At 42.8% G+C, this 26,704-nt stretch overlaps 1 protein-coding gene across 1 annotated transcript; it reads left to right on the top strand.

The window, feature by feature from the left end:
* The first annotated feature begins 354 nt into the window (after nt 1–354).
* fignl2 (fidgetin like 2) lies at nt 355–21,230 on the top strand. The gene is made up of 3 exons (XM_061903474.1): nt 355–503; nt 1,599–1,739; nt 18,425–21,230. The coding sequence occupies exons 2-3, from the start codon at nt 1,715–1,717 to the stop codon at nt 20,455–20,457; spliced, it is 2,058 nt and encodes a 685-aa protein (XP_061759458.1). The 5' UTR covers nt 355–503; nt 1,599–1,714; the 3' UTR covers nt 20,458–21,230.
* Nucleotides 21,231–26,704: the final 5,474 nt, after the last annotated feature.

The raw sequence follows: 26,704 nt of genomic DNA, 5'->3' as shown, positions 1-26,704 counted from the left end.
TTGCTTCCAAGTAATGGTCACCCTCTGTAAACCACAGAAAAAAATATGAGATTGTGTCTTGCCATGTTTCTAACCATTTATATTTTTGTTTATTCCAACTGGTACTGGCTATTTTCCTCATTCTTCTTCTCTCTTGACTTGTGTCCAATATCATTCAGTGCACAGCAGAGCAGATTAGTCATTCCCCTATCCGCCATGCTGCCCTCCCCTACTTCCCTCTCTCCTCTCTCCTCTCTCTCTCTCTCTGGTTAAATACTTTTAAAATAAAGAGAAAAGAGGGGGATGGTAGATCCATGGGGGAGGGTAGTGTTCACTCTCTTGTCACTGGCCAGAGATGGAGAGAGAGAGCGAGAAAGGGAGGGAGGCAGAATGAGTGTGGAGTTGTGTCCCATATGTGGAAAAAAAGCAAAGCAGTGCATGCACACACACTGGTCTGGTCTGCTCTGCTGGCAGGATTAACATAGTGCTTTCACATCTAATGGAGGACATGCAGGCATGAATAGGTAAGGCTGCATGTCTTCTTGAGCTATCTGTGCTGATATCTGCTGTCATCACTGTTTGACTTTATTGCACTGGCTGGTGTCAAGAAGGAAGCGGTCAGGAACTGACGTTCCCACACTTCTCATTTCAATCTTTTCCTGACCTGCACCGGCAACGCTCTGTTTTTAGATGTAAGCTGCTGTGGTTCGGTGGACATAGTTTAATAAATTGTTGTGATCGGACTGATTAATAAAAGTTGTCTGTCAGAGCAAAGAGAGTGATAGTTGGATGTGTTCAGGGGCCGCCGTATGGTCATTGCATAATTTCACCTCCATGTAAATGACACATGAGTGAATGGACTCTGGACAGTTTGCTTCTTGCACTTGTTTATTTATGCCTAGAGTAGAATCATGCAACGTTTCTAATGGCTATAAATAAGTTAAATAATCTTACTCAAAATTGATACTTTCTGCAGGAATTGTTTGACCTGTGCCATTTAATATTTCTTTTTTGCAAAGACTTAAGATTTTGATTTAGAAACATCGGTAAGAGAAAAAACATTATTTGAATTTACATTACTATTGTCTTTTTTATTTGAATAATTCAGTTTGTAAATATTCTCTCACAGTTGTGTCTCAAGTCAGGATAAAAAAAATGTAACAGCCGGATTAAAAACTTAAATCTGAATTTGACACAGCTTAATTTTTGTTACATTTAAAAAAAAAATAAAAAGGTGTATATACACAATCAATTTTCAGTCAGAAACTGTGAAACATTATGGTGGAAGTTAGTATTTTGCATTGCAGCTCCAAAATTGTTTGGTGTCTAAAGAATGCAGTCTTTGAGGGCCCGGTGCACAGAGCAGTGGTATGTATGAGTCTTTTTGTGAGGAAGATTTAGAAAGCCTTCTTTGGAGGGTGGACGCAGCTTCACAATCAACTTAATGCCTGACTACAATGAATACCCTTGTGTGCGTCAGTTTGTATACTGCATAGATAGTGTTGTCATTTTCGTGACTGGTAAGTTATGTGCCGAAGGGTTAGTTGTCATGTTCGTCCAGACATTGTGCAGCAATCTGCAACTGTCTCACTTCTCTTGTCTTTCTGTGTCCCTTGCAGGGCTGTTGTGTTGTCCGTGCAAGCGCATGCCCGTGATGGACTACAGCCCAACGGACACTAACCGTCGCTGGCATTCACAAAACAGCATTCCTCTTTACTAAGACCAGCTCCACAGAATGCTGAGTCCTATTGTCCCCTATAGTGAGTACTTTCCACTTTTCTTTCTTTCCAATCCCTCTGCATGTGACAACAAACAACACGCCATGTCAGGCTTCAGTTGGACTTTGCCTGAATCAATGAGCCTCCCTCTCTCCCTATCGCGGCTCCGAAGAAGTAGACATTTCGTTCTGTCAGTTGTAAACAAATGAGTTGGGGGAGGACAAGTTAACTGTTAGAACGTACACTCGGCATCAGGCTTTTTCTCAAGCCTGAATGTTTCATCACGAAATGAAAGACACGGATAGCAGAAGGAGGATGGACAGAGCATCCAAAACCCTTCAGTGTCCTTTTACCAAGACGCTTGAGGACTCAGCCCCACACGCGCTCCTGCGCTCCCTAATTTTTTCTCCAACCAGAGCTGACCTAATAACTGACATGTTCAGTTTTTGCAATCACCCCTGCCTCCCCCTTTGCCCCCCTCCAACCAAGCTTCATTTGAGTCCAGTGTGCTGGCTTCCAAAACAGCATTGTTTGGCGGCCAGCATGGGGCTGCCTTCCTGGCCTCGGACTCAAGAGCTCTTTTTTTCCCTTTAACTCACCTCAAAGGAGCTTTATCAGCATGACAGCTACAAGACAAGAAGGAGAAGCCAAACATAATGGTTCATTTAAAAAGTATTACCTAATAATGAATGTTACAAGACTGAGAGTTCTTTTTTTCGCTTGCTTGCATAAAATGCACTTCATAAGCAAGACTGTGGGGGGCAGTTCTATCTAGAGAAATGTTTGCTTATAAGTCACAACTTTTGACACTTTGTTGGCTTTTTGTAAACTTCAACTCCTAAAAATAGCCATGACAGTGTTTTTGTTATACAATTCCTCAGATTAGGAGAACTTGGAGTGACCTTTAAACCGTGGACGCATGCTTTGGCTGCTTCCCATCAAGGCGTGTTTTACTGGTTGTTCCATTAGCTCCCTGCAACCTTCTAGACCATATTGACCCAATACACTCCTCACTGCTGAAGTAGACTGCAAGTCAAAGAATGTCACAAACTGCTGGTTGAATAGTTAGAATGCTATGTAGCAGTGACGTGCGGTTAACTAAACACCAGGTGAGGCATACATACTTTTTTTTTCTTCTTTTTTTTTTTACATGAATTCAAATGTGCAGCTCTAGTCATTGTTGATTTAGGTTGCATATCAGAGTTAAAGTAAGAAAAGGGAGTTATTCGCTTTCATAAAAACTTTATCATAATGATATTATGTTATGATAAATGGGTCCCAAAACTATTTGATAGAGTTGTTATTAAATACTTTTTGGTCCCATTTGCTTTTAACAAAATAAATCAAGTATTGTGAGTGCATCTTACCTTTCTGTATTTGTAGCTGAAGCAGCAATAGCTATCCTCCATGACAGTGGTTCTCAACATTTTTTCAGTGATGTACCCCCTATGAACATTTTTTTAATTCAAATACCCCCTAATCAGAGCAAAGCATTTTTGGTTGAAAAAAAGAGATAAATAAGTAAAATACAGCACTATGTCATCAGTCTCTGATGTATTAAATTGTATAACAGTGCAAAATATTGCTCATTTGTAGTGGTCTTTCTATTTGAAAAAAAAGATATGAAAATAACTAAAAACTTGTTGAAAAATAAACAAGTGATTTAATTATAAAGATTTCTACACATAAAAGTAATCATCAACTTAAAGTGCCCTCTTTGGGGATTGTAATAGAGATCCATCTGGATTCATGAACTTAATTCTAAACATTTCTTCACCAAAAAAATAAATATTTAAATTTATGGAACATGTCTACAAAAAAATGTAGTTGTCAACACTGAATATTGCATTGTTGCATTTGTTTTCACAGTTTATGAACTTAAATTCATATTTTGTTGAAGTATTATTCAATAAATATATTTATAAAGGATTTTTGAATTGTTGCTATTTTTAAAATATCTTTGAAAAATCTCATGTACCCCTTGGCATACCTTCAAGTTCCCCCAGGGATAGGCGTACCCCCATTTGAGAACCACTGCTCCATGAAAACGTACTTTGTTTGATCGCATTAATTTTGTCTTAAAGTCCAGTTTAGAGAAGTATTTCATCTTGGATACAGTATATAATCCTCCATATTGGCAGAAACATTCATTTAATTAAATTTTGTTCCAAGAAATTAAACAATATTTTTGCATCTGACAAAAACACCTGCAAATCCTGGCTTACTAAAAATGCCATGTTTGTTATAAATTAAGTTAAAAAAAAAAAAGAAAATTAAAAAGGCTGGCTTCTGCTGGAGAGACCTGTGTTTGCTAGCTTGAGCGCCCCCACTTCTCCCAGTGTGGCGAGTCAGAGTACTGCTGAGGCATTGAACTGCAAGTTGACAATATATTGCCCCCTACCTTGAGGCAGAGGTACTTGCTGCCTCAAGACCTGCCTTTTCCAGGTGGCAACAAGCATGCGCCCCCTCACATGCACGCCCAATGCACACTGTGTGTAGCCGTGGAGGCACCGCCTGTGTCTGCCTCACTTCTCGTATGCTGCGTTGTTTTTATCAGGAAACATGGAATTTCTGCGATTTTGACCATGACAATTATCAAAATATCCAGGAACCACACCAAAATCACATAGAAAGCCTAAACCAAAAGAGAAATATGAAAACTTATTTCATTTTATTACTTAGTTTTGGAACATCTCATGGGTAAGCCACCTGGTGGCAGGTGAGGCACTGCCTCACTTGCCCCTGACAGCACGTCACTGCTATATAGAAAGACGCATTACTGTTCCTTTGAGTATACAGTGGTACCTCAACATAAGACAGTTTTAAGATAAGAGGTGTCTCTCAGCTAATTGTTATGCTTTATGATGCAAGCACAAATTTGAGTAACAAATTAGTTGGCTTAGCAAATGTCACAGTGAACCCCGTAAGATTAGACTAAAACATCCAGTCTTACTCGGTAGCATTAGCTTATAGCTAAAGGTGGACACAACTTTGCTTTCCAACCTTGGGAAGGGAAAAAGTGAGTGTGAAGGACATTGCCGAGAAGAAAAAAAAGTGGATAATATCAACTGAATTTAAAAAAATAAATCATCAAAAGGCAGCAGGGTGGAAAAGGGGGAGTTTAGTGCATCTGCCTCACAATACAAAGGTCCTGAGTAGTCCTGGGTTCAATCCCGGGCTCGGGATCTTTCTGTGTGGAGTTTGCATGTTCTCCTCGTGACTGCGTGGGTTCCCTCTGGGTACTCTGGCTTCCTCCCAGTACCAAAGACATGCACCTGGGGATAGGTTGATTGGCAACACTAAATTGGTCCTAGTGTGTGAATGTGAGTGTGAATGTTGTCCATCTGTGTTGGCCCTGCGATGAGGTGGCGACTTGTCCAGGGTGTACACCGCCTTCCGCCCGATTGTAGCTGAGATAGACACCAGCGCCCCCTGCGACCCCAAAGGGAATAAGCTGTAGAAAATGTATGGATGGAAATCATCAAAAACATGATCAAGGTTATCGCCCAAATTGGCAAAGCAATTCGAGAGTATCACTGCTTGTCTGCAACATAATGACATAAGTAAATATAATATACACTAAAATAAGTTGAATGAGTCAAACACCAGTCCATCCATCCATACATTTTCTAGCGCTTATTCCCTTTGGGGTCACGGGTGGTGCTGGCACCTATCTCAGCTGCAATCGGGCGGAAGGCGGAGTACACCCTGGACAAGTCGCCACCTCATCGCAGGGCCAAACACCAGTCAAAATGTTTAAATCATATCGTAATGGCGGACATTTATCCATTAAAATATGGAAAAGCTGACAGTGTGCTTGACTGAGAAACAGCCCGAAGGAGATACTGTAAAAATCCACTCTCCAAGGTAAATGTTGTACATTATTGTTGCCATACTTCATAAAACCACTGAAGCTTTAGCAGTACATTATTTTGTATTGATAGGACTGGTCCAATATAAGGATATCAATCTATAGCGCTATAGACGATAGCAATAAACAATGTGTTTGATAAACTTTCAATATATACAGTATATATAAATAACTTGCACGTTGTGTTGCGCTATATTGCTGTCTCGCTGTTGATGCTCTGCATGGAATGAAAAGAGAAAGTAAAAATGAGTGCTGCAGAGAGCAAATAAATTCTGGATAAAACAGGAAAAGTCACCTGGACAGTTATTTAGATTTTTTTCAAACATAGCATGTATGGAAACAACAGGAACTTAAGTGCAGGATTGTAAAAATCAAATAAATAATAATATATGACGAATGTGCTACTTTTAAATAATAATTTGATCCAATAATACATAAATAATAATTACTGCATAACATACATTTATTTCCATACGTATATAACAACCAAATTAAATGTTTCACCGACCACGTAACTTCCTAACAGTAAACCTGCAAAAAAAAATAATATTCCCAGGTTTCTCTATGTTTACACTTTATTTAACATTTATCACATAATCCTTATTTTGTGCACCTTCTTTTAAAGAGTTTATTGTGATTTTAGAATTTTGTTTGTGTTGATTGAGTGTTCTCCACGGTAGTGTTGACATTTCCCTATTCGCCTTGATATATTAGAGGAAGGGTACATTTTAAATAAAAAAAAATTGACATTCAATAAATTTTTCGCCTTGTCCATATATTCCTCAGTCCATAAAAAAATTAAAAAATATTAAATTGTTAAAAACTTGATACAGTTTTTAGCCGTATCGCCTGGCCGTAGTTTTTATACAATATTTCTTATCTCAAAGTTTTTTGTTTTTTTTAAAAGGCATATTACATTTGAACATTGTGCTGTTTTGGGGGGGATCAAGCACCAAATAAATTGATTTCAATTAATTTCAATGGGACGCGTTGATTTGAGATACAAGTGTTTTGGGTTTAGAGCTTCATCACAGAACCAATTATGCGTGTTAGTTGAGGTACTACCGTGCTTCTGTCTTGCTCTCGTGTCAAGATTAACTGACTTCCATTGCCTCCGTCCAGTATCTTGTTTTCATGTTTGGAGCGTGTGATTAGTTTCAGAACAGCATGCAAGTGTGGGTCAATGTAGACAGAGGGCTTGTAGGAGCGCACACAGCAGTGTTGGATAGTCACACTGTTTACTCTCAGACCAGTGACACACAAACACACCCCTGTGCTGGCTGGTGACACTGCAGCTTACTGTCTTAAGGATAAAGACTGTAGTCAGGATTTTGTCGGCACAAATCTGCCTGAGGGACTTTGCATATGTGCAGGACGTGTGAAGACTCTCACCTCAATGATGGAATTCCCTTTGTGGGAATAGAGAGCTTTCCTGCTTCCCAACATACCTCTGACTCCTACTGCAGGCATTTCTACTCCAGTCCCTGAAGTACGGGCACACTTGTGATGACTCACTGGCCATTATTGTGTATGATCACAGTCTGAACGTCCGGTCTTTCGCCTGTCTCTGGCCAGTCCACAGGACTTCGAGCAGGGGTGAGCAGCCATGACTGGACCTTACAAGAAACCCGAGAGAGATTCCACGGGCCATAGATACTCCTGGAGGGATTTGGTGCAAAGAATCTGTAATCTGCACTTCAAACAAACTCTTAAATCAGTCCCAGGCCACCAACCCAGGAGTGCCCTAACTCTTGTTGCTGGGGGCCCCCGCTGGTGTAGCGATACCTTTTCTTTTAAAAGAGCACAAACACATAAATGGAGTAGCTGGCAGTTTTTATAACTCTCCTCTGAATGACCCCTCTCTCCCTCGCTTTTAATGCTCGCTGCGGAGTGTCTTCCTGAATCACTCGGTTTAAGTCATGGAGTATCTTGCATTGAAGAAAGAAGTAGTAGATTTCTTGGTGGCCCCTCAAGGGGCACGTTGGAGGGCCGCACCGGCGCCCATCCCTATTGTAGGTCGAGTGGCATGAGTGTTTTGGCGGTGGGGCCTGTGAGGCCCTTGAGTAAACACAGAGGTGGCTAAAGTGTGTGTGAATAGGAGAAGGGATCATTAGTGCGGGGTGTGAATGAGCTCTAATTAGCCCCAAGTCTGTGTGTGTATGTGCGCATGTCTCAGCCCACAAAAACAAGAGGTTAGGGACCCAGGGCCCTGTGAGTCCAGCGGCCCTCTGCTCTTTCTCTCTAAGGGTTCATCAGCTCATTAAGGGGACCCCTGCTCCTGTTAAGGGCCCAATTAAGAAGCGGCGAGGTGAGGCTCATTTGGATCACTGGATTCCTGAGGCTGCAGAATTCACAGCTTTCACACAAATGCGACTAATTAGTAAATGGCTGCACTTGATATATAATTTACTTGACTCATTTTGCTGTTATGTGTTTGTTTTGCAGCTGTCATAAACCGCCTCGGTAGGAGTGAGGTCTGTTGATCCAAGCGTCCAATGTTGTTTGTGTCTGCACTGACGGTAAACGATAAATCGCTCATGTGCAGAGCTCATAAAATGGGATCATATAGGGGCCAAAAATGGAACATGCTCACTGGAAAGGGAGGGAAAAGGAAGGGAAGCCGAAAAGGAGAGATAGACGGAGATTGCAGAGAGAAGAGTGGGAGATTTGGCGAATGAGACAGATGGAAGGAGTGATTGGTCATCACTGGGCCTTAGGACAGCTGTTCTTTGATATATTAGTGGACACAATAACCCAAAGCCTGCCTGCAGTCAGAGAAAATAGGGACCCTGTTTTTCTTGAAGGGGAGGGTAGAGTGGACGGGCTTCTGTCATTCGTGGATGTGCGATAGCAGGCCCGAGGGATGGGGGAGTTGTTTCTAAAATTACAAGCATGAAGTGACGCATCCAGCAATTATTCTGCAGGCTTTCTAGTTTTGGAGAGTGCGGTGAAAGGGGCTATAAATTGAGTGCGCTCACAGATGGGGGAGAGTGTTGGGGGGGGCTTTTTTTTTGCTGCACCACCATTAGCAATTCTAAACAGGTTTGTCAATTAATCAATGTTAAGCAAACACCATCAAGCAATTTGGGTGCAGCTCCAACCCACACACTGCAAAGAAAACTTTTGGTGACAGCGAATATTCAATTTCATTATTCTCGTGTGGATGGTTTCTTAAGTTGAGTATTGCATTTAATTTTTGACCTACAATGGTATTCAGTGAAGCTCTATGTAAATTGAATATTAACATTTTGAATCAGTACTGAATTAAATACAGAAACCTGCAGGTTGGCCAGTAGACAAGAAATGACAAATAATCTTGTATCCTTGCCTTTTTTCACAATTATATGGAATCTTCCTTGACCAATATGCCTCAAACTTTTGTAGCAATTATATAAGTTGCAAATAGTTTTCCTCATGTTGTTTATAATTATAACAAAAAACCCCAACGATCAGTCTTTTTGACAGCAGCAACAAACCCCAGCACATAAAAAGTGATGGACACACAAAAAGGCCATTCCTCAATACCACTGCAGGAGATGTAGTCCTTCCTTCTGCGACCAGCCTGCCGAGGCATATTTGAAAAGGCCTGCGTCTGCTAGCGTTGGGCAGCAGGTGTGAAAACTCCTCACCACAGCTCCTGCACTCTTGTGTTATTACATCGTTTTAAAAGCAGGAGCAGATGAGCTGGTCGGAGTGAATGAGTGAGATTGTGTTTCTTAGCAGCCCTGTGACTAACGCATGGATTTATAGTAACATTCTTGCACGGTGGGCAATTACACACGGATGATAAACTGATCCCCGTAGTTTGGTTTACGCATTATCTCTGTCTTATAGCAGTTTGGCAAGCATCTCAAGGACTGACCCCGCACTTCCTTTTAACATCATTTTGGCCACGGGCCACGTTAACCATCCGCAGGGGTGAGGTTCTCTGCATGCACAATATATGGAAGAAATGCACCATCCCCTAGCTGATAAAATGTGTTTTTCATACAGAAGTGAGAGAACACCCAGAGACAATTTTCCAGCGTCTCCACCTGCCACACTATGAAATGTAGCCAGCCTCTTAGATTGGTGTTTTTATGACACGCCAGGTAGTGAGCAGCGGCAGGACGGCCTCAGCCTAGTGAGAACGTCCTTCTTGATATTAGTGTCATAAATCACAGTGAACTTGAGAACGCGGGACTTAAGAGGACTCCAGACTCTACGACAAATCAAGATAACAAACTCTGATAAATAACAGATTCTGAAGCATGGAGCCCAAACTCCAACGCCCCATCATTTATAGGTTTTTATTGGCCGTTTGCTGTTTGAAGAGATGGAGGAAGAAAGAGGTTATTTGCGTGTACAATAACTCACGGATGGATCGCTGAAATGGCTGATGCTGCTCTCTCGACTTGCTGTCTGTTTTTCCTCAGTACAAATACTGTACGGGATATTTGAACTTTAACAAAGTTGTTTATTGGATAGTGTCAAAATTGCAATCCTGTCATTCAGAAATCAATTCCGCTGTACACTGCCTTCAGCAACAAGCAGGTCTAAAAGGTCCTTTAGTCAAGCAGCTCTTGCTGAAGTGTTTTTTTCAGTAAGTTCTCTGTGTTATTTCTTATAGCATAAAGAATAAGCGTTTTTTGCATTTGAATACAAATATTCACTTTGTTGATAGGTATTTGCTTTTTTGTTTTTTTACATTTTTTGATAAAAACAATATCGACATCCAGGTCTGCTGCACCATTTTAGGGACCGGTTTTAATTTATTTAAAATTTTTTGACGAAAATGTATTTTAGTTTCTGTCATATTTCAGTCATCTATATTGATGCAGATTTAGTTAAGTTTTATTCGACTAAACTTCCAAATACTTAAGTCAGCAAAATTTACAGTACATTTAGTTGAATTCAGTCTTTGTTTCTTTCTGTCATGAGTACACATCTTACAATGTGGGACGTGGTAAATGTGTACAGTCATGTTTTGGCTATGAGAAATCCAATTTCCTTATCTCACGAAGAAAAGCATCTGATTCAATCTCTTTTGTAACTCACAGAACTGTGATTGTACAGTATATGTTCCAAAATTGTCCCACCCATTTACATAACAAAATTAGATATGATTGAATTTGTATTGACGTCAACAGTTTTGTTTCGTTTTTATTTGTTGACTAAAATGTCAGGAAATTGTGTTGTGTTAGCCTATGGGCATTTGTTTTAATTTGTTATTGTTTTATTTAGTCAGGGGAAAATTTGTTGATGACGATAACAGACAAAAATTATTAGTAAAAGAATTACTAATAATCAATTTTTTTGAATAATTACAATAACATTCTCACACACTTTGAAATCAATACATTTGATATACTTGTATTGAAAATTGTTTAAGTACTTTTTGACAAATAACTTGATTTTAAAAGTAAAAAGAATGTATAAAATCAGTGGGGTGTTTTATTTATTTATATTTTAACTAGGGCCGTCAAAAATAAGGAGTTAACTCATATGATTTACCCCCAAAAAACTATTGCAGTAATTATGTATACATGCAGATTAATCACGCAAATTTATTTTGACATGCTTCTTTAACGTAACCGCCGATGATTACCGGAAAGGCGGCACAGTTTACTACATGGCCAGTGAACAGGTCAATGCATGCATCAGTGCAAAGATGAGTGAGGACACTGTGGTGTGCTTGGTGGTGAATTGAAAATGCACCCTGGCTGGACTTTCGAGTAAATGGTTACTGAATTAAAGGAGGAACTGCCCTTTTTTGGGAACTTTGCCTTTCGTTCACCGTCATTATGAAAGATGTGACAACGGAAGGATTTAAAAAAATTAAATAAATACATACTAAATACTTAATACATTTGATCAAAAGTCAGCTTACAAAGGAGCTATGGGAGCCATTCAATGCTGCCAATAAAGACTCGAAAAAAACATCAAAAACACCTCCATTGAGTTTTTATATACGTGATGTAAGTATATATGTAATGTAGTAACGAGCACATTTATAACAACATTTAATAGTTAAGTATTTTGAAAATGTTAAGCATAGGCGGCACCTTAATTTAAAATACACATCACAATGTTCGCTTTTTTTTTTTCTTCATGACTGATCCTTACTTCGCGTGAGCCCATCCATCCATCCATTTTCTACCGCTTTTTCCCTTCTGGGGTTGCGGGGGGCGCTGGCGCCTATCTCAGCTACAATCGGGCGGAAGGCAGGGTACACCCTGGACAAGTCGCTACGTCATCGCAGGGCCAACACAGATAGACAGACAACATTCACACTCACATTCACACACTAGGGCCAATTTAGTGTTGCCAATCAACCTATCCCCAGGTGCATGTCTTTGGAAGTGGGAGGAAGCCGGAGTACCCGGAGGGAACCCACGCATTCACGGGGAGAACATGCAAACTCCACACAGAAAGATCCCGAGCCTGGATTTGAACCCAGGACTGCAGGAACTTCGTATTGCGAGGCAGACGCATTAACCCCTCTTCCACCGTGAAGCCCAACAAACATAATAAAACATCACTTACTGTGCAAGGTCTGCTGTCATTAGGATGCCGACTGTTGGATGTTCATATATTCCATTTAGATGAAAAATGTCTCATAATCCTCGCAAAGAAACGGGGTGGGAGCGCGTGGGGTATAAACGCTTTTCGTGTCGTTTTTTCGCCAGTTCCAGGTCTAAGTGGCGGTCAAAGTGGCCCAACCTGTGATTATACCATCAGCCACCTTCTGTCCAGGTGAGATGCATGATTTATGATCTACAGTAAACTTAAAGGCAGCAGTGAAGGGAGGAAACAGCAGACCACTCCATGATGTAAACATAGTCACGCAGGAAGTGATCACCTCGCCGCTATCAATAGTTTGTCTGCATGAGCGCTTATAATAATAATAAAAATATCACTAATACTTGGTTAATATTGAAGTCACAAAATGTAAATTGAGTATTGTTGGAGCTTTTTGAATGGTTATTTATCTGATTCTATGGGGGGAATAGTGGATCTCCCATTGACTCTGCTATGAGCGGACTTTCATTTCCGTTTGTTTAATATTGAGAATGGGCAGCACGGTGGGGGAGGGGTTAGTGCGTCTGCCTCACAATACGAAGGTCCTGAGTAGTCCTGGGTTCAATCTCGGGCTCGGGATCTTTCTGTGTGGAGTTTGTATGTCCTCCTCGAGACTGCGTGGGTTCCCTCCGGGTACTCTGGCTTCCTCCCACCTCCAAAAACATGCACCTGGGGAGAGGTTGATTGGCAACACTAAATTGGCCCTAGTGTGAATATAAGTGTGAATATTGTCTGTCTATATGTGTTGGCCCTGCGATGAGGTGGCGTCTTGTCCAGGGTGTACCACGCCTTCCGCCTGATTGTAGCTGAGATAGGCACAAGTGCCCCCCGCGACTCCAAAGGGAATAAGCGGTAGAAAATGGATGGATGGATGGATAATATTGAGAATACTTTAGAGAAAAAAAATCTATCTGTCGCCATGTCTTTCATGATTATGAACGATAGGCAACATTCCATAAAAAATGGCACTTTTCCATTAAGCAAATGAATAGCATGCATTCAAGTAAACATTTAAAAACATGTCTGAGGTGATATTCTGACAATGTCTGAATAGTGGGGTGTTTGTTTAAGTTAATTCAAATTATGCAAACATGTAAAACCTGTAAATCCTCATGAATAAACCAAATTCAAAAATGTGATTAATTAAAAAATATATATTTATATAATGCTCTGCGATGAGGTGGCGACTTGTCCAGGGTGTACCCCGCCTTCCGCCCGATTGTAGCTGAGATAGGCGCCAGCGCCCCCCGCGACCCCAAAAGGGGAATAAGCGGTAGAAAATGGATGGATGGATATTTATATAATTTGACATCACCACTTTTAACACAATATCTTAGTCTTTAGCCTTTCCTGTTTAATTTCCAGCTAAAGTATACTAATATACTGTAAATTACCTTCAACTTAAAATTTGACTTTCATCTTAAACTATTAACATATAGTGCTGATGATTGACATTATTGTGACATCCATTCTGTGTAATGACTGCACTGCCCCTTCACACCGATATCGACTTGGATAAATGCTTGTAGATGCTGCTTGCCATTACGGCTTTCCATCTCAGCTTCAACAAGACTTATGTCACAGAATGATGCATGAAGCAACTGTACAAAAGTGGCATAAATGTTAGTTTGTCTACTCTTATCTTGTCCAGAGAATGTAAACAGGACGACAGTATCCTGTAACATTAATGAAGGGATCATTATTAGTGTGAGGGGGAGTGGAAATCGCTGTGAAAATGCTGACTGTTAAGCAAATAAACGTTATCTTTGTAAAATGAAAAATTATTTTTAATAACTCCATAGTGAAGAGACAACATCAGCACACATAATTCATAGATCCTTACATGATGGACTGAAGTTGTTGGTAGCGTTCTATTGTTTGTGGTTGGGGGTGATGCTTTACATTGAAAGGAAGCCTGATTGGATTGATCCACAGCTCTCTTGTTTACAAGCAGCCTCTTCACAATCGCAACAGTTTAATAGCACGCTCTCCCAGAAGGCTTGTTGCATCCGTCTCCGTTTTGTTCCTCAGGGCAGGAAAAGCAAAAGTGCTGGGAAGGGAACCTCGGGGGAGCAGTGAAACAGTATCAAAACCCTATGTCTCTGGGCTTCCTGCCAAGGTTATGTTTCCCTTTAACTAGCAATAGCTTATTTTTATTTAGGTAAACACGACACATGTGTATCAGTAACAGGGACAGCAAGTTAGTTTCTCCTACAGCAGGAGACATGACTCTGATGATGGCACATTAAAGATAAAAACACTAAGTAGTCTAATTTTAATGTCAGACCATTTTCAAAGCTAGTTTTGGCTGAGGAGAGCTGCATCATGCAGTGCTACAAAAGGATGCAGCTCACATGGGTCCCTCAATAAATCTCAGCCGCACACAAAAGCTCTCTGTGGACTGCTGCTGAATAGATTAATAAGATTTCCATAATTAGAAAGGCCTCTGACAATAGGATCCTTCAGCCTTTGTCTCAGGGCCAACTGGATTGTCCGAGCCGCGCACGTCTGCTGGATGGTCGTCCACCACAATGGCCGCACAGACAGTAAGGCGGTCAGCAGAGGAACATCTGTCCCTCCTGGGAGCGTGAACACTCACACTGTGGGAAGTTTAATGTGCATATCCTCAAGGTTCTTATCAATCTCCTTGCAGCCGGCCAGTGGTCAGTGGTCAGCAAAAAGGACTGCATGTTCAAAGACTAATGTTTCCTTTGTTTTGGCCAATCACAAGATACGTTCCAAAGTTTTGGAGCAGTAGTTCTTCTAAATGAATGGCATTGTTCATTTATAGTTTGTATCAGAGCTGCTCAAAGGGTTTGTTCTTAGTCACAATTGCTATTGCATCCCTTTGGCATCACAACGTATATTGGCAGTGCATGTATTAGGCATTATTTTCATTAAGTTCTATACCCCATCAAAATGATTGCACCACTACTGAGAGAATGTGCATATTGTCCTAATTTACAGACGTCTAATCTAAGCTTTCTTCCTGCCCATTCATTAAGTTAATCTACATGACAGCTCTGGAGTGTAGATTAGAGTTAATACAGTCCAATGTCAAGTGCTGCCGCTCTAAACTCCAACAGGCTGAACTGTGTCGTGTAACTGTTTACGTATAATAAAACCAACTAGTTTGAAAAGTAATTAGTCTCTGTTTTAACAGTTCACCGGCACATTGGTCCGGGGGGTAATGTGAAAGAAGTCCATTCTGTAGCGTCAGTACTCTGTTGATGGAGTGGACAGCAGTTAGCCCGCCTCAATGAGTCCTCTAATGTCCGCTCCGGCCCGCTTAGAAAGGACGTAGCGCCTGCTGTCCACTTTCCCCTCCCTTCCTCCTTCCATCCCTCCCTCCCTGCTGCAGGTTTTATGAGCTCCCCTGGGCTCTCATCCATCTCTGTCACACACAGGCCCTATTATTGGGGCTGCTCACAAACTGGTTGGGCTGCAGATGGGAAGGGCCTGCAGGATATGGTTTCTGCAGCCTCGACAAAGACCCACAAGTCAGTCCACAAAAATATGTGGTCATCGAGGTGTGGACTAGTTGGTGACTTCGGCTTGCTTGTAAAAAAAACCGAGAAGCAGACTGTGGGAAAGGTTCTGGGGAGTCTTTGTCGTAGTGGTTGTGTGGTGCTCTGGGTTGCAACTAAAAGCTTAAGGGAAGTGCTTGAACTAGTTTGGCCACCGGGAACTTAAGGCAGTGGATTTGAATATGAAGGACGTGGTAATCCAATGGCCATCTGGTCTGCCGGTCTCATCTGACTGAATAAATAATGTGTGTAATCTGAAAACACACACAGGGGAGGTTTGGAAAGAGGCTGAAGAAGAAGGCCAAAGTTTAGCAGAGCTGCAGATATTGAGATTTGATTTAAATGGCAATAAGAAGCCTGGCTCCACACAGACTGCCATGAATAATGAATCATCAAGCATCCACAGAAGGGAAAGCAGTAAGGGCAGCCATGGCGGCTTTTGCCATATTCTTTTTTTTACCTCCCTCGCTCTGACTGAAGTTGTCTCCACCTCAGGCTAATTCGTGACAGTTCAATAATGCCAAGCTATGTGTGGAATGTCAAGCTAGTACCTCAGCATGAGGTTGCGCAAGTCTTCATTCTGACACCATTGTAAAAACATTTAAGCATTAGTGATGCGAATCTTACAACATCTCACGATTCAATTCAACTCAGATTCTTGATGTGATAGTTTGATTAAGAAATGATTCTCGATTCGACGTAACTATCGATTCAAACCGTTTCTCACAATGTATTAATTGGTAAATTAATTTTAGCTCCTCTTGGCTGCTGACATATTAGCGCAATGAGTACAGGGGCGTTCACACATTACCAGGTTAGATGGCAGTTCATGGCGGTGCACTAGTTCAGAGATCGTGTTTACACCGGACACAAAACAAGGTCATTTGTCGAATGAATCCTGAAAACCGCAGGGACTCGACAAAACAATTCAACATGTTAAATTGTTTTAGTAGTCCTAATGGTTTGAAATGGAACATGTTTAAAACGCCTTTCAGCGAGTAATTACCGACAGCTTCAGTATTTGCACCGATGTGATGATATTGTGTTACCCACTGACATAAGCCGCCAGTCACATTTTTTTCCCGGACCTTCACGATGTAAACACAGTAATTAATAGGGAAGTGGCCAAGTTAAAAATAAAGCATCATGGGCTTATCAAGGAGCTAGACAAAGGTACTGTGGTTGATGCAGAGTAGAGGGTGTTGGACTTTTGGGGAGATCTTTTACTATTGTGCTAGTCTGCATTGGCGCAATATTGAAAACATGTTGAAAAAAAGCATTTTTGGGACGTGGCGATTCATGGCATTTCTCAAAACACCATCCAAACTGGCAATGTGTGAACAAGAAGGGAAAAGGCCTCTAACGATCAGAATTCCTAATCGTAAAACATTTTTTTTTAGGCATGCATACAATCATGCACTGAATGGTGTCTACAGAGAATGGACAACATTATTAACCTTAAATATAAATTATTTCTCGCTAGTGTTCGTTTATGACACTCTTTACCCGTGTGCTGCTATGTGAATATTGTTCGGGAAAAGAATGCACTTATGGTAAACCTGAAGGAGCCATTGATGAAAATAATATTGTTTTGAGCGAATCTTTTTCCCGCAGTCAAGGCAAAGTGCTCTGTGCATGATCAATCAGGCTTCCGCCGGGGCTGCAGTCAGCCACAAGAACAGACATTCCACTTTCCCAATGTTCCATGGGAGACTGTGCTGATGAATAGCACACTATGCTGCAATCCCAAACCCAACCCCCATCCGTCTTTCTGTGTTTCTCACTCTCTCCACACCACTGTCCAAGAGCACACACAAACACCCTCCCTCCCCTCCTTATGTCCAGCCGGCCCAGGGGCCTGTGGAGCTCTGGTGTACGACGGGTGGGTGGATTGGTGGGTGGTAAATGGGGGTGGAGGGTGCAGAGAGCAGGCATTCAGAGCAACATGCACACAGAGATAACAATAGCTCCTCTGGGAGACCTGCAGATGCTAGCAGTATAGAGGGAATAGTATAGTGGATCTTATCGGTGCTCCAACATACGCTGGGAAAACTGCACAACAAATCCAGCCTGCAGATCTGTTTTCACCTGCTTTTTTCTGCAGTCTGCCGCTTTCTTTTCCTCCCTCCACCTTTCTTTCCATCTCAGTCGAGCCTGCCACCGTGCAGGGCAGTGACACTGGAAAAGGGCAAAATAAATCATACAAAGACATTTGATAAAAACTTAACATATTAGGGAAATTATTGGATTGGTATTTAGGGATGGCCTTGTTCTTTACATTTTACCCTTTTATAGAAATGTTAGCATTTGTGAAAATGTTAGAAGTCATACTACAGGGAAGAGTCTCAAAATTCCTCAAAGTGATACACCAAAGTGAGGACTCAGATGGTTCACTTTACACAAATCTATACTAATTACCGGTGTAAAAACAGTTAGCAATGCTACAGTATGTGATAGATAGATAGATTGTTAAATAGATAGATAGTACTTTATTGATTCCTTTAGGAGAGTTCCTTCAGGAAAATAAAAAATTCCAGCAGCAGTGTACAGAGTGTACAGATAACATGTTTTATATATTTTTATGTAAATTTGGAAAAATAATTAAACTACTTTTTGTGTCAAGAACATTTAAATATGCTCCTGGATTTCTTACCAGGATGGGAGTTGTCCAAACCTTTTAGCTGGCTCTGATGAGGCCATACATATCCTACAAAAGTTCATCCAAATATTTTCATACACTATTTTAATTGCTATTTTTTCCTCTCCAGGCCTATTAAAGATGCACTGGAACCCAGAGCATGCCCAGTCCCTCAGCCAGTGGCCTGAGCAGCACCTGGATGTCTCCTCCACCACCTCCTCTCCGGCACACAAGTCAGAAATCTATCCCGGTCGCGGCCGCAACTCCTACAACTACTCTTGGGCCAACGATGACATCTCTGCCCTCACGGCTTCCAATCTGCTGAAGCGCTATGCAGAGAAGTACTCCGGTGGGCTGGACTCACCGTATGACCGGCCACCTAATGTGGGCTCCTACCCAGAGCCAGGGGGCTTTGGTGGCCTCAATGCCCAGAAGACTGAATTGGAGCCCTGGCCTCTGACACACAGCACTGATGCCTCCTATTCCCTAGTGCCCCCTGGAGGCCATGACAGCCTATCTGCTTCCAAGGCTGTCGCCACGACTGCAGGCCCTCCAGGGATTAGTAGTGTGTCGGTGGTAAACAGTAACCTCTCAGACTCTGGTTATAGCGGCAGCAGCTCATGCAGTGGCTCTAGCGAGTATCCCTCCAACTACAACAGCACGTATCTTGCCTCAGGATACTGTCCTCAACCTGGTGCAGCACTTCCACCTGCCTCACTCCACACTATTCAATCCACCCCTACACTGGTACCCAGCTATAGCCCAACTGCACCTGTCTATAGCTACCCCCCCAGCACATACCCTCCTCAGTCCAGTCTAGCCCCCAATTATAGCCACCCCTCTGCAACATACTTGCCATCCGGTTTGCCTGCACCAACTCCCATTCCAGTCAGGCAAGCAGGGGTTGGAGGAAGCTATAGTTACCAGAGCAACACAACTGAGTCTGGAGGGTCACTGAAAAGAAAAGCATTTGAGATGAGTGTAGAGGATGAAGGCGGGGACAGTGCACGTTACAGGAAATATAACTATGACCCATTAAAGGCAGGCGGGAACTCGCCATACAGTGTGAATGACAAAACAGAGTGCCGAGGAAACGGCTTCAGCAGTTCATCAGGCAGCACAGATTCACAAAATTTTGAGCCCAATAAGCCTTCCTCTCAGCCCCTGGTGTCTCCTCAGTATGGACCAGCTGGGGAGTACAGCCCTCCAGCTGGCATGACAGGAGAGAACGGAGTGGCGGAGCAGGCCTTCACCCAACAGCAACACCGCTCTCAGGCCCACAAACACTCTTCGTTGTGCGGTCCAACTGTTGAAACTCTGAAGAGTCCGGAACCCAGCGTGTTGGACCTAATTAATGGGGAGATTTTGGACTGCAGCCCAGCCCTAAGCTGGGGAGAGTTGGCCGGGCTCACCCACATCAAAGCTGCCCTGGAAGAGGACCTGCTGTGGCCTGTGTTGAGACCGAGTCCGCTGATGCACCCACCAAGAACCATCCTGCTGTTTGGCCCCCAGGGAGGGGGAAAGACCACACTGGCCCGTTCTTTGGCTTCACAGATTGGAGCCTCCCTCTACAAGCTGAGTGGAGCCATGCTGGCCTCTAAAGGGAAGGCAGAGGCGGAACACATCCTGAGGTCTGTGTTGCAGGTGGCGGGGGCACGGCAGCCATCAGTGGTACTCCTTAGCCAACTTGAAGTCATGGAGGAAGAGGAGGGGCTGAGACAGACACTGCGCACCTTCTTAGAAAAAGCCCGGTCGGCTACTGGTTTGGTGATTGTCGTGTGTTCCACCGGCAGGCCTGATCTGCTGCAAGATGCGGTCCATCGCAGCTTCGCTAAGCGCTACCACGTTGGCCTGCCAGATGCAGGAATGCGCAGGCAGGTGCTGCTACAGGCACTCTCGCTTCAGAGCAACATCCTGACCGAGAGGGAGTTGAGCGTTGTACTGCAGCGCGCTGAAGGCTACACTGTTCGGGAACTACTGCAGCTCAGCCAGCAGGCACTCTCTTTGGCATCAACCACCACTGGGGCCATGCCCGGCATCGCTGCCACATCCAAACCCCCAGCCTTCACAGACTTTGAGAATGCCTTCTGCAAAGTGCGCCCGCACAGCACCACAAAAGAACTGGACACTTGTATAGAGTGGAGCAAGATGTATAGCCACTGAAGAGGCAGCCAGGCACTGTACTTGGACTTCTTATGTGCTTTGTTTGACGCAGCAAGCCCTTGTTTTCCTGTCATAAACCATGCAGCCAAAAAAGCCGACCAAGCTTACAGATACATGAGATTCAACATTTGTTTGTTTTACCGACATTAGCATGCCGAGTGTGTTGTTTTTGTTCACAATGTTTTGGTCTTCCCAAAGATAAGAAACTAACCTTGATGAGTAGTGTAGCGCAACTGTGGTTTGGCCAATGGAAGAATCAGATCAATTTGGATCCTCTCCTGTTTAGCCTTGGTCCAGGACAAAATCAATAGTTTTTTGCTAGGTGGTGTGGGCCAAGATAACGGATAATCAGGGTTTGGAAAATTCCCCATTTTTCTGCTACTCTCAGGATCCTATTTATTTCCAGTTCACTTGCATGCATGCTACCGCTAAACGTTCCATCTTTGCTTTGGTATCGGCAAACCAGTTTTCTTTGACCAAAAACATGACAAACCAAATCAGCTGTTGTGCTGTTCTATTGTTCTAATCAGACTGGAGCTCCAAGACACAATGCTACAGTAGCTGCTCGCCAAATACTAAATAGTTACTCCATGCTACCCTGAAAATTGATTTCATTGGTTTAATTTCCTCATGCCCGGCGACACTCGATGTTTGATTGAAGCGAGTACTTCATGGGTCTCTTCACTCTTCAAACCGTCACAATATTTGCTTTATCTTGTACTGCTGTCCTTGACGTCCACATTCAGTACAATAAATGGCGCTCACATTCCTCATTGATCGCAGAGAATCCTACAGTGGGCCCACCTGCACACCGAACACAACTTTGTCTATTTCACACACTGCTTTTTTTTGTTTTCGTAGTATGTTAGTCTCGTTTGAAATGCTCAGGAAGAATTTCTTTACCTCAGAATTAAGAAATAAAGAATGTATGTGATCCTAGGGTCTTAGCGGAGACTGGCGCAGAGCGAGGGAGAAAAAGCGTGGAGAAATGCGACAGTCTGGGCTTTTACCTCGGGAGAGAAACTTGAATAATGGTACAAGAGTAACATTGAATGTAATTCAGGTATTTCAAAGGATATTTGATGCCATAAATCCATGTATTATTATATATGAATATATAAATGTTTTTTATGTTCTTTTATCGCTTGTTTTTATTGTAGTTTCTGGTGGAATGCTGATTGTCGTCAAGAAATACTATATAGAATACAGAGCATCCTTTTTGCTGGACAAGCTACTTCCTTTGTGTTATGATGCATTTGCATATTTGTGTGTTGATGCCATTGACAGTATAAATATGGATGACACAAAATCACATGCCTCTGGTGAAAACCATGATGATATAAAAACCCAATTCAGAGTGACAATTTTCAGTGTGCATGTTCTAGATCAGGTGTCGGCAACCCGCGGCTCCGGAGCCGCATGCGGCTCTTTGATCACTCTGATGTGGCTCAGCTGCTAAATTGCTGACCCCATCGATTTTTCCGGGAGGTTTCCGGATTTTAGTGCATCTCTCAGAAATCATCCGGGGATAACACTCTCCAATTTTCACCTGGATTCAATATTGAGGATGTGCAGTGATGGTAATGCCTTCAACCCTCTCTACAACATGTTGTCGCGACCGCTTTTACACCGCGCGATCTGCGTGCCGACTGGTCATATTTTATATTAAGCCTCTGTTAACACACGAAAGTTGACGAATACTTAGTCAACAGCAATACAGGTTACACTGAGGGTTGTAATATAAACAACTTTAACACTCTTACTAATATGCGCCACACTGTGAACCCACACCAAACAAGAATGGCAAACACATTTCAGGAGAACATCAACACTGTAACACAACATAAACGCAACAGAACAAATACCCAAAATCCTATGCTTCCCTAACTCTTCCAGGCTACATTATACACCCCCGCTAGCACCAAATGCCGCCCCCCGCCCCGCCCACCTCAACCGACGCACGGAGGGGGTGGGGGGATTTGGTGCAAGCGGGGGTGTATAATGTAGCCCGAAAGAGTAGGGATGCATGGGATTCTGGGTATTTCTTCTTTTATGTTTATGTTGTGCCACAGTGCCGATGTTCTCCCGAAATGTGTTTGTCATTCTTGTTTGGTGTGGGTTCACAGTGTGGCACATATTAGTAACAGTGTTAAAGTTGGTAAAACGGGCACTCTCAGTGTGACCTGTATGGCTGTTAAACAAGTATGCCTTGCAATCGTTTGCAGGTGTCTGCAGAAGCTTCATACGACATGTGACTGGGCTTGCAAGCTGATTGAACGTGTTGTAGAGGGCGCCAAAGGCAGTGCCTTCATAGGATGCCCTTTTTATTGTTGTTCCAGGGAAATCCAGCAAACATTCGCGAGAATAGTTGATCGGACATTCGGTAGTCTATCGGTGTATTTGGGAGGGTTTGCAAGTGTGATGCTGTCAAGCGGCATTCATATAAAACTCGCGGGCCCCACTCTCATTAAATCTTCACATTAAGGTGCGGGCCGCATGTCTGAGACCCCTGGTTTATACGAAGCAAAAAGTAAAAGAAACTCTGTATGCAGTGTTATTTCATTTTAAATTTCCAAACAGTTTTGTGGCTCCCATTGTTTTCCTTATTTTGTGAAACGGGAAAAAATTGCTCTTTGAGTGGTAAAGGTTGCCGACCCCTGTTCTACATAAATCCAATATGTAGAGAATCCAAATTACCACCAAGCTGGAAAAATGGTCAAGTACAGTATTTCCTCGTTTATCACTGCTAATTTGCTTGTTCGAAGGAGGAATCCCTAAGTATAAATTAAATTATACATCTATTATTTTCATAGCTAGAGCATAAAAAAATGTGTTCAACATTATGAGAGCCCCCTAGACATGAAATGACATATTTTAGTCACATTTACACTCTTTTAACCAAATATAGCAAATCTTCTGAGGCTGAGCCAATCACTGTGAAGTGAAGTGAAGTGAATTGTATTTATATAGCGTTTTTCTCTAGTGTCTCAAAGTGCTTTACATAGTGAAAACCCAATATGTAAGTTACATTTAAACCAGCGTTGGTGGGACTGGGAGCAGGTGGGTAAAGTATTTTGCCCAAGGACACCACGACAGTGACTAGGATGGCGGAAGCGGGGATCGAACCTGGAACCCTCAAGTTGCTGGCAAGGCCACTCTAACAACCGAGCTATACTGCCCCATTGATATCTTTAGTTCATTTAGCTATTGTTATGCTTAAAATACATAATGGTGTAGAATAAACCTAAAAAACAAAAACAAATAATCTGCGATATGGTGAAACTGCAATATTTGAAGTACAATGTGGCAAAGTATCAGAATCAGAATCAGAAATACTTTATTAATGCCCCAGGGGGAATTAAAATGTTCTACACACCACATTCAAGATCAGACAAACATTACAGAGAGACAGAATAGGATCGCTGACGGGTCTGCCAACTTCCGGCGCCCCTTACAAAAAAGGTGAGTTACAGGTAAACAATGGGGAATGGGGGGGAACAAAATCGGTCTAACTCTAGAACGAACTCAGGCTAAGCCTAGGCCCCTGGAGAGGGGGTCCAGACTGAGGCCAAAGGAAAAAACAACTCATAGCCATAGCACACATCCCTCTTACATGTTAGTAAGAGGGAAACATCAAAGAACAAAAAGGACATTAAAGACTATGACTGTACATCCAATAAATGGAGGGAAAAGTTAGGACTTCAATTTACAAATGGTATTGTGTAGACAACTCCCCGAATTGATTTTTTCATGGAGCTTAGATTTCCTAGTGTCGGCCCTTATGTAGACAGAAGTACAAAAACCCCAATACATAATCAATTTAAATCTTTCCAAAGCATTTGTTTGCCAGTTGCATCTCTCTACCTGAATGGGAACAGTTTGGGGAAGACGATTTTCCGTTCCCCGGTCTAGAAAACAAGGTCAATGAAGTTGGTAAATAGATATTTGAGTGTTTTTAGGTGGCAGAGGGGTTTGTGCGTCTGCCTCACAATACGAAGTTCCTGCAGTCCTGGGTTCAAATCCAGGTTCAGGATCTTTCTGTATGGAGTTTGCATGTTCTCCCCGTGAATGCGTGGGTTCCCTCCGGGTACTCCGGCTTCCTCCCACTTCCAAAGACATGCACCTGGGGATAGGTTGATTGGCAACACTAAATTGGCCCTAGTGTGTGAATGTGAGTGTGAATGTTGTTTGTCTATCTGTGTTGGCCCTGCGATGAGGTGGCGACTTGTCCAGGGTGTACCCTGCCTTCCGCCCGATTGTAGCTGAGATAGGCGCCAACGCCCCCCGCGACCCCGAAAGGGAATAAGCGGTAGAAAATGGAAAATGGATAGTACAGACTGAGGATGCACGGCGGCCTAGTGGTTAGAATGATGCCCTCTCAGGAGATCTGATGAATGTATAAATTTTGACGTTTTTTGCGGATACATTGACTTCTTCCCCCAGATCCAAAAACATACATTCACTTAAATTGTCATATTTGTGAATGTAATTGCAAAAGATCGTGCGTGATGGACCAGTCGTTCCAACGAGGACGAGCCGTATTGAGTACGAATACACACAACCCTGATTTCAACCTTTGGGATGAACTAGGACCGAGATTGGCCTCAGACCCAAACCAAAATCTTGACGTTTCACTCTCACTTCCTGGTATTGATTAAGCGTACCACCGCCATTGTCCTCATGATGTAATATTCCTCTCCCTCCCTTCCTTCGCCATACTTTTCCTCCCCCTCCGACCTCGCTCCCAATACAATCTAATTAGATTGGATTGCCCCCAGCCACAAGGACCAGTGGCTATGTGGTATCGTATCTTACACCCCCCCCCAACTCCTCCTTCCCTTATAGTGATTCCTCCGGATTGGAAGTGGTCTGATTGATGTCCAACCAGCAAGCCTATAGCCTTCCCTATCCAGCTGGTGGCTTCAGCCATGCCACAGCACCTGATCAATCAGAGGACCGCCCCCCCCACTTCACCCCCTCAATACCCCCCCCCCCCCACCCCACCCCAACGCCCACGTGCATACTAATCACTGAACGACAGAATGAAGGCTCAGCCTCCATTCCAAGTATCATTCACGACTTTGAATTAGTAAAAACAGTAGTTTGTCCAGCAAAAAAAAAAAAAAAAGTTTATTTTTTACACTGTTTAAATTTGTAACATTATTCTTGGTTATTGTACAATTTCTGTGACAATTTCTACCTCATTTTTTTTTTTTTTTGCGGCATATTATACATGAAAGTATTTATTTCATGTCTTTTGTTGATGTCTGTTTTGAAAAAAAATTGTTCTTGAATTGTAATGGTCTACCTCAGAAAAGACTGTATTTTAAGAGAAGAGTATCACACAATATTAAACAGAATTTGTCAATATTGCACCGCGCCTACGGCTTCGTTTATTTCTGTGATTTCAGCAGTCCGTGATGCCCCGAGTTGCCCGCCTCGGCCTCCGGTGCGAAGGTTAACACAGCAACTTAAACTAATTGCTAAATCGTTGAAACGCACGAGACTGAATCATGCACTTTTTTTATTTGCTCAATCATCAGCTCGCATAGACAGTGCAGCCGCACAGTCAGCAGACCCATAGCACACAAAGGGGGAGTCGACAGGTGCAAACACGAAGCACCGTGGGTATTAAAGACATAAACAAGGACTAGTGCGCCCATACGTCTATGTCTTTTTATGTGTCTTGCCTGGTCCACACCATAAGTCCCCCCCGAGGCTTCAAACCGCGGCACTAGAGCACTGAGGTCCTTCATCCTCGCCACTGTCTGTAAACAACAGCACGTCCCGACGGCCCTGAGCTATTTCTCTCCTTTTCCCTGACATCTCTCCAAGACCTGAAACTAACCGAGCGCTGGAGTAAAAGAGAACGGCGCAGCTAAGTTGAAATTTAGTTGAACCCCGACCCAACCTTCCAAAGTTCCCGGTGTGTAACATCTGCGACTGAATCCCAGCGGAGCGGTGCCGCGCCTGTTGATGACAGACTAATTAATTCTCTAATAATGATGCATAGTTGTGTTATAAGCATGGCCTTCCTCCGCGGCTGCCCTTCATCCTCTGATGAAGGGTAATGGTTTGTGCAGCTGCTAAACATTTATTTTCTGTCTTTGGCTGTCACAAACTCAATAACATCATCCGCACAAAGGCATCACCTTGTGAAACCGGCTGTGTGGAAATGTGACTTTGGAACAGGAGCATGAACACACACTTAACAATGGTGCAATGTTGCCATAATTTTTAAGGGCCT

This window comes from Nerophis ophidion, linkage group LG06 (assembly GCF_033978795.1).
Source record: "Nerophis ophidion isolate RoL-2023_Sa linkage group LG06, RoL_Noph_v1.0, whole genome shotgun sequence".
Classification (NCBI taxonomy): Eukaryota; Metazoa; Chordata; class Actinopteri; order Syngnathiformes; family Syngnathidae; genus Nerophis; species Nerophis ophidion.
The sequence above is the reverse complement of the archived record's forward strand: the minus strand, read 5'-3'. Positions and strand labels throughout refer to the sequence as shown.

Coding starts and splice junctions, on each gene's coding strand:
- fignl2 (XM_061903474.1), top strand. CDS start 1,715: ATGCTGAGTCCTATTGTCCCCTATA. Junction 1,740..18,424: donor GAGTCCTATTGTCCCCTATA/GTGAGTACTTTC, acceptor TTTCCTCTCCAG/GCCTATTAAAGATGCACTGG.